The 8,711-nt window shown below is 40.3% G+C and overlaps 1 protein-coding gene across 1 annotated transcript in view; it reads right to left on the reverse strand.

Moving 5' to 3' along the window:
* LOC109919602 (dynein axonemal heavy chain 5-like) overlaps positions 1–8,711 on the reverse strand; it is a 251,683-nt gene that overhangs the window by 154,126 nt on the left and 88,846 nt on the right. Inside the window, exons 20-22 of the mRNA XM_048605989.1 lie at positions 3,865–4,052; positions 3,367–3,457; positions 1,334–1,461 (exon numbers count right to left, since the gene is read on the reverse strand). Of these exons, the coding sequence (XP_048461946.1) occupies positions 1,334–1,461; positions 3,367–3,457; positions 3,865–4,052 (407 nt within the window). The remainder of the gene's footprint in view (positions 1–1,333; positions 1,462–3,366; positions 3,458–3,864; positions 4,053–8,711) is intronic.

An 8,711-nucleotide genomic window follows, 5' to 3' on the forward strand; every position in this document is an offset into this window, starting at 1 on the left:
TACAACACATAGGTATATTTGGTCTTTGCAGATATATCAGCTAAACATTCTGATGAATCACTTCACATGATTCAACAGGTTGGTTCAGTTAGGTTGATTAATGATAAATGATTTGTGACTGTTGGAATGATGACTGTAGAAGAACATCAGGTTAATATAATGTGTCAGATAAACACTGGTGTATCATGGCAACATCATGATCTTCACATACCTGTGTGAAGTAGCCTAACATGGCAACTCAAAAATGAAACCCTCAGAAGTAAGGTCAAGCTATATGATGATGCTATATTTGTGTTGCGGGGTCAGACCAAGAGCCCAATGTAATGATAGAGGCAAAGTTGTGGAGTTCAATATCATTGACGGCAGCAAAAGCCGCTGATGTCAGCCAGAAAATGTCTAGAGTTTAGACTGGCAGCTCTCAAAATGCCAAAAGAAATTTGCTACATGTTACAGCATTCTAAACCATTGACCATGGTACAAATTATACAGGAGTACAGTAATGTCACATTAATTTACAAGTGTTATACTTTAACAGGATTAGGACGTCTTCATGCAGATAATCATCTTAAAGCAGATAAGAGTGTAAGACCAATTAGGTATCTGTTGAGGAAAGTTCCAGCTGCTCTCAAAGTTACCCTTAAAGGAAAACTAGAAGAGCCAGAAAAGAAGGGAGCTGTCAAGAAAGTGACAACTGCTACAGAATGGATTCACAGCAGATGGTGACCAGTACTGTACACTGTGGTCCCACGAATTTCAAATATGCAGCAATGCAATATTTTGTTTTCTATTTAATTCTATTAAATCTCCTTTGCACCCTCTCTAAGACATCTTCTTAAATCTGGTAACTTCAATTATACAGAATACCTAACCTGTGTTTTAAATGCTCAGCATAACACTTCCTTTGTGGCCTTTGCCTCTAATAATAAAGGCAAGGATCCCATACGCTTATTATTTCAATGCCTACTCAACTTATCCTGCCACTGCTAAAGGCTTGTGCATACAAATTCATCAGATTCCTGCAATACCTTTAAAAGTATACTGTTTGTACTGCCTCTCATATTCTTCCTATCAAAACAAAATACTTCTGTGTTTAATATCAATCAACATGTATCTGCCAATTTCACCAGTCTCCATTTGAAACTAAACATATCAAGCAAATGAAAAACTACTACGAACAACTGTCTAACAAATATTCACATCATGGCCCTGATCTATTATTTTATCAGGTGATTTCCCCATTGAAAATAAACGATGTTTCACTACCACAATTAGATACAACTGCATTTAAGTAGTTAATTATTAGTCACAGCAATTTCCAGTCTAATTATTTTACCTTTCTAAATGAATTGACAGATGATGAAATAAGAGAAAGTAGCTTAATTATGTCCTTATTTTCAGAAATTATCTTGTAGTGATTATTAGTTTGAGTGTGGGCGACAATCACGCCTGGTACAGTATCATCTGCAAATGAAGAAAGACAGTACATTTTATTTGCATTTTATCATTAACAAGCAATGCCATTCCTTATGTCACTCATGAAGTACAAACAAGCATCTAAAACAATCTACCATGAGGTGCAATCACTATAGCTATGTACACACAGCAATATCCTACTACAGCACTGAGGTAGAATAATATGGAACTTTGGATAATCTGGAATTTTCATGCCTTCCTAGAGTTGGGAAATGGACAGGGATCACCAAACTTCATTTTTCTCACAAGTTTAAATTTCCTGTACAAAACTGGGCAGTATAATCTTGCCATAGGCAGGAAAAGGTTCAGGTTAGGAATCAGTCATAATCCTATCTTTGCGTCCTCTGACATTAGTGTTGCCACACACAACCCTAGGTGAACTGTTTACCTGTCTTCCAATATTTTCGACAGGTCGGGTGGGGGTGGGGGGTGGGGTTGGTGTTTGAGATTGAAAGGGTTTGCAAAACCTGCCTTGATTCAAAGCTGGGATCCTTGGAGGAAGCATGCTGAGTAGTGAGGAACATTCTAACAAGTTAGTGTTAAAAATTGTTTTGACAATATCAAGTATCGTTATTAGATATTGTATTATAAACTAGATGAGTTCTTACTGCAAGATTGATCATAGGGCTCTGTCCTGCAGAACTAGGTTGACCAATGTATTGACTAACATTACACATCAGAGTATTTTTCCCATTTGGAATGGTGCCATTATGCATTTAAAATCGAAGAAAATTGTACATGGGAACTCTAACGACACAAGCTGAAGTAACTTGTATGTCCAGCATGCTTTAGATCTATAAATAAAATGATTCTGTGCGGACTATGGTGACTCTACCTTTATGAAAGTGTTATCTGTAATTCATGTCATTAATAAATCGGTGATTGTTTATACAACTGATGGCCATTTAAAGGGATTTTGTTTTACAGGCCTGGGTTTTGTTTCAGTATGAATCATGTGTTTAAGTGACAGCTCTATTGGTTTGTTGGATGTGTACTTTTCCATTTCCATTTGAAAGATTTTCATTGCTACGACATGCCTCCTAACCACTGCACACAATGAATACTGTAATTGTGGTTGAGGACGATACATGAGAGACATGGGGAATATGAGGAGACGTAGAGAGGACATTAAAGCTTTAAAGGACATGGAGAAGGCATAACTCCAAAAAAACAAGTAGCGTGATGCTAGGTCAGATAAATTTGAACAGAGACAGAACAAGGTAAGCACAACCAAACCAATCATAGGAGGTAAAATGTTCATGAATAATGTAATGAAGTTTTATACCTTCACTTTAACAGTCATTCTATTTTTCATGCTCATGCTCAAAAGGCCCAACCATTACAAGGAGGGGAAACGGGATGAAGTCATGATCTGTTTACATTCCAATTATTTTTCTTACTTACAAATCTGGCTTCAAATTACAGTTGATACTGTTACATTACAAATAGGATCAGACTTTGAGGTAGATTCTCATCATTTTCTGTACGCAATAGCTTGGTGGGTGGATGTTGAAAAACCAAGCACAAGTTCTCTGTGATTTCTGTTTACTCACTTTAAAGACTGAAAAATTCTGAAAAAATTATGCCTAATTTTACTATGTGTTTCCGTCCACCCAAAGGAAAGGAAAATCCAATGTCCTGCTCTAGGTGACAATTTAAGGTCTGATGATCTTTTTGCAAAAATTAGGAATTTCTACCCATAGTTGTTTACAGTCCACTACCAAAGTGAAATCACAGCATAAGGCAAAAGTTGGATTTGGTACTTGAAGTGAAACACATTGTGAAGAACCTAAGAAGGAGACATTTCCCAACCTGATGCCTTCAGCCATCAAGTTAATTGCTGCAGTTCTGTGTTCTAACAGAATATATTTACCTGCATCCATGAGTAATTACCTGCAATGTTCCCTTCTTGATTATCAATGGAGGAGTCATCCTGTGTATCATTTCTTTGTAATTCAACTGTTTTGTGGTCATTCATCTTTTTCTGTTAATAAAATTATACATTTATTTCAATTTCTGTGAATGATTGCCAGTTGACTCAGTTCACTAATTTTTATCAGTGCATTTCATCAGGTAGTTTTCATAGCACATTCTGATGTATATTTCACCTTACTGCAAGTTAACAATTGAGCCTTATTTGAGACTTTGGATTAGCTCACTTTATATTTAGGTGAGTGATTCATGTCTACTAGTATTTACATCAGCAAATCTCCACAAATTTCAATCTGTACAAGTTTCCACTTCAACATTTCAAATATGTTCCAACATTATTCTCTAAAATGTATGAACAAATAATTAAATTCATATAGCTTGAAAAGGAATTCCTCAATTTAAAAATAAATCCAACCTCGCTACATATTAGCCAAGTGTTAAAATATTTATAATACATACTGTTGTCATTCTTTTCTTGCTCCACATGGATACTCCTTTGGAAACATTGATAATACTGTCACACACTCTATTCAAAATATACTGGATTTCTTCCAGAGTAGGATGGAGCACAATATCAGGTATGGCAAGGCAAACGTCAACATGTATAACTGAACTGAAGACTTGTTTCTGATAGTCCGAATCTGTATCTAAGATGAGAAAAACTATCAAAATAGAATCCTGCATATTTGCTATGATTGTAACCCTAGACTTGCTCGAATTTATTTTCTGCAAGAATCAGAGTAAGGCAGGAAAACAGAGTCCAATAAATCAGATAAAACGTTCACTACATCTCCACTGATACGTTGCTAATATTTAAGGTCCACATTATTATCCTAATCATTATATTTTTACAGGCCACAAACATTAGCGTGTTGAATACATCCTACATGATTAAATAATAATCATAAGCTGATTTTTATAAAAGTGTTGAATGTGTTTTCCTTTATGGCAGAACACAAGCATGATAATAACGATGAACTCTAAGCATAAAAGGCAACTTTCTTTTAAGATGTGTTACGGTGATGTAATTCATGGCTCATATCTTTTGGTATATAAATTTTAATTCTGAAAGCTAAAAGTTAACAGTAGAAAATGAGATAAATACTGAAACACTTTGAAGTTGAGCGCATTCAAAAGATTGGAATTATGTTGCTTTTAGAGGTCAACAGCTTGAAAAGGTAAATAAATTAAAATGCTGGACTTTATTGATTGCCAGAATACCTAAAACAAATGGTAGTTCAGAACAATAATCACGTTGGCATGATTGTGATGAGAGAAATGCGTTGATAATCAAGGCCCACTACTCTACCTTCTGTACCATTAGTGCAAATATTGATTAAATTATCCAAATGGTCAATTGCTTCTCTTTCCTACTGCCACCCAGAAAAAATTAACTCCTTTGGAATAAATAGAGGGTTGTCTAGTTACTAGGTGTAAAATGGTCTGCTGTTTGTATTAACATTATGGAAATTGAGACAGAGTAAAATGTATTTAAAAATACAGATTGTTCTTCTTTATAAGTCTTTTCCAGAAAACAACCTTTCTGGACTCATACCAAGGAGAAATTAAGGGTAGGACTATGTATTTTGGGTTGGGGCTTCAATGTTGAAGTCAAATATGGGTCCTGATCCCACCACTTGTTGAGAGTAGTCATTCATCATTAATTTTACCTAATTAGGCAATTAGTAGTTATAAGTTGCATAGAGGCATCAAATGAATTTGCCAGATGGGTTTTCAAAGCTGGAAAGGTCAATTGGAGGCTCTCCATCTTGAGGTTCCTTCCCAGCACTCTAAAATTTTTTTATGTAAAACATGAATACAACTTTTGGACCACTACTGTGGCAGTTACCCCTCCACAGAGTGGCTATGGCTGGGTAGCTGAAAGGTATCTGGATCACTGGCCCTTCAAGCAGTTGGTATGTTGTGGGGGCCAGTAGACTGACTGGAAAATTCCAGTCAGTTAATCTCTGATCAACAGCTTTAATTAATCTGTTAATTACCTCATTGGGCTGCCCATCGGTTGCAAGTGAGTAGCCATTCTACTCCCAATCCAGTCACCAGGAAAGTGGCCTGGTTGGTGTGCTGTCAGCAAACCAGCTACAGTTATGAAATTACACATTCATCTTCTTCTAATACTGCCCTAATGTTGAGGCACTAATCTCATTTTAGTTATTATGTTCACAGAATTCTGCTTCTTGGATCCTGTCTGAACTTACACAGATAAGGAAGGCAAGATCAAACACTACAAATGTGAATGAAGATATTCCGTCAGTGGTGAGTACAGCTAAAATCCCGAACAGCCCACATCATTTTCTTAACAATTGAAAAAAGAACAGTGTGACTCCCAACTAGAAAACATTCATTGGATACCATGTGGCTGGAGGGACCAGAGAAGCCAATGGGAAAGGGGACATACATGCAACTGAAGAGCTGTGTCAACATCAGTGATGAAGCATTGTACCTGCAGTGAACACATCAAATGCAGTGCACATACATGAACAGCAGCACCTGAATGAGAAAGGGAAGGGGGTGGAATGCATGCTAAGTGGGTCGAGAGTGGACTCTTGCCACAGTCAGTCCAGGAGTTGGCCCATTTCCAATCCAGGTGGGTGTCTCCGGTCAGTCAAATGGGTTTGTCCAATTCAAGTTTGGCTGCCATTGATGTTTCAGTCTGGTAATTGGGCCACTGTCAGTCCTGAAAGTCAAACAAAATCAGTCCTGGACTTGACGGTCAATCTGACAGGAGCATTTCAAAAAATAAATCAGGGGAACAGGCCACGATAATTCAGGGCAATAAGTTGCACATAAGCATCATCAGGGCTGTGGGTAGCTGAAAACCAGGGATTGGTCTGGTTGGATTGACTTTGCCTTCATCAATCCTCTTTGTTACTTATTCAAAAAGCTCAATTAAGTTAGTGAGACACAATTTCTCATGCACAACGCCATGTTGATTATCCCTAATCAGTCCTTACCTTTCCAAATACAGGTAAATCCTGTCTTTCAGGATCTCTTTTGAGGAAAGGGCACCAAACCCGAAATATTAACTCTGATTTTTTTTCTTCACAGATGCTGCCAGACCTGCTGAGCTTTTCCAGCAACTTCTGTTTTTGTTCCTTCCAACAACTTGCCCACCACTGATGTCAGGCTCACCACTCTATAGTTCCCTGGCTTTTCCTTACCACCTTTCTTAAATAGTGTCACCACATTAGCCAAAGTCCAGTCTTCCCGCGCCTCACCTGTGGCTATTGATGACACAAATATCTCAGCAAGGGGTCCATCAATCACTTCCGTAGTTACCCCACATAGTTCTAGGGTACACCTGATCAAGTTCCGGGATTTATCCACCTTTATGCATTGTAAGATGTCCAGCTCCTCCTTGGTTCTGGACTTTTTTCAAGATGTTGCTATATATTTCCCCAAGTTCTCTAGCTTCTATATCCTTCTCCATGTAAATACTGTTGCAAAATACTCATTTAGTATCTCCCCCTTCTCCTGCGTTCCACATATAAGCAGCCTTGCTGTTCTTTAAGGGGCCCTGTTCTCCCCTTCGTTACATTTTGTCCTCAATGTATTTGTAGAATCCCTTTAGATTCTATCAGGACAGGCAATTTTTGTTAAAAAGTGCATTTCTGAAAGGAGACTATTTAAAAAGAACTCAGAAAATCTTTAGCACTTCTGCCATATTAGGGTATGCAACCACCATGAGGTGTTCTAATATTTTCTTCAAGGATGGACTTAAATCAGTCAAATTATATTTTACTGCCAGTTCTGAGAAAAACATTAACTGTGATTTTTCTTTAGAGATGCTGCCAGACTGCTGAGCTTTTCCAGCAACATCTGTTTCTGTATGTTTCAGTGGCATTCAGAGTTAATATTTCCTCCAACTACTTTTGATACTGAGTTTCTTCCATAACTTACAGTTCTGAAAACACTGCCCTTAATACTATCAGAGATAGTAGGAACTGTAGATGCTGGAGAATCCGAGACAACAAGGTGCAGGGCTGGATGAACACAGCAGGCCAAGCAGCATCATAGGAGCAGAGAGGCTGACGTTTCGGGCCTAGACCCTTCATCAGAAAAGGGGGAGGGGAAGGGGGTTTTGAAATAAATAGGGAGAGAGTTGGAGGCGGATAGAAGAGGGATAGAGGAGAGGATAGGTGGAGAGGAAACAAACAGGTCGAAGAGGCGGGGATGGAGCCAGGAAAGGTGAGTGTAGGTAGGGAGTTAGGAAGGGGATAGGTCAGTCCAGGGAGGACGGACAGGTCAAGGGGGCGGGATGAGGTTGGTCGGTAGGAGATGGAGGTGCGGCTTGAGGTGGGAGGAGGGGATAGGTGGGAGGAAGAACAGGTTAGGGAGGCAGGGACGAGCTGGACTGGTTTTGGGATGCGGTAGGGGGAGGGGAGATTTTGAAACTTGTGAAATCCACATTGATACCATTGGGCTGCAGGGTTCCCAAGCGGAATATGAGTTGCTGTTCCTGCAACCTTCGGGTGGCATCGTTGTGGCACTGCAGGAGGCCCAGGATGGACATGTCGTCTGAGGAATGGGAGGGGGAGTTGAAATGGTTCGCGACTGGGAGGTGCAGTTGTTTGTTGCGAACCGAGCGTAAGTGTTCTGCAAAGCGGTCCCCGAGTCTCCGCTTGGTTTCCCCGATGTAGAGGAAGCCACACCGGGTACAGCGGATGCAGTATACCACATTGGCAGATGTGCAGGTGAACATCTGCTTGATGTGGAAAGTCTTCTTGGGGCCTGGGATGGGGGTGAGGGAGGAGGTATGGGGGCAGGTGTAGCACTTCCTGCGGTTGCAGGGAAAAGTGCCGGGTGTGGTGGAGCTGGAGGGGAGTGTGGAGCGGACAAGGGAGTCACGGAGAGAGTTGTCCCTCCGGAAAGCAGATAAAGGTGGGGAGGGAAAGATGTCTTTGGTGGTGGGGTCGGATTGCAGATGGCGGAAGTGTCGGAGGATGATGCGTTGGATCCGGAGGTTGGTGGGGTGGTACGTGAGGACGAGGGGGATTCTTTTTTGGTTTTTATTGCGTGGACGGGGTGTGAGGGATGAGGTGCGGGAGATGTGGGAGACACGGTTGAGGGCGTTCTCGACCACCGAGGAGGGGAAGTTACGGTCCTTGAAAAACGAGGACAACTGAGATGTACGGGAGTGGAATGCCTCATCCTGGGAGCAGATGCGGCGGAGGCGAAGGAATTGGGAATAGGGGATAGCATTTTTGCAGGAAGGTGGGTGGGAGGAGGAGTATTCTAGGTAGCTGTGGGAGTCGGTGGGCTTGAAATGAATATCGGTTTCGAGGTGG

Source organism: Rhincodon typus, chromosome 15 (assembly GCF_021869965.1).
Source record: "Rhincodon typus isolate 14 chromosome 15, sRhiTyp1.1, whole genome shotgun sequence".
NCBI classification, from domain to species: Eukaryota; Metazoa; Chordata; class Chondrichthyes; order Orectolobiformes; family Rhincodontidae; genus Rhincodon; species Rhincodon typus.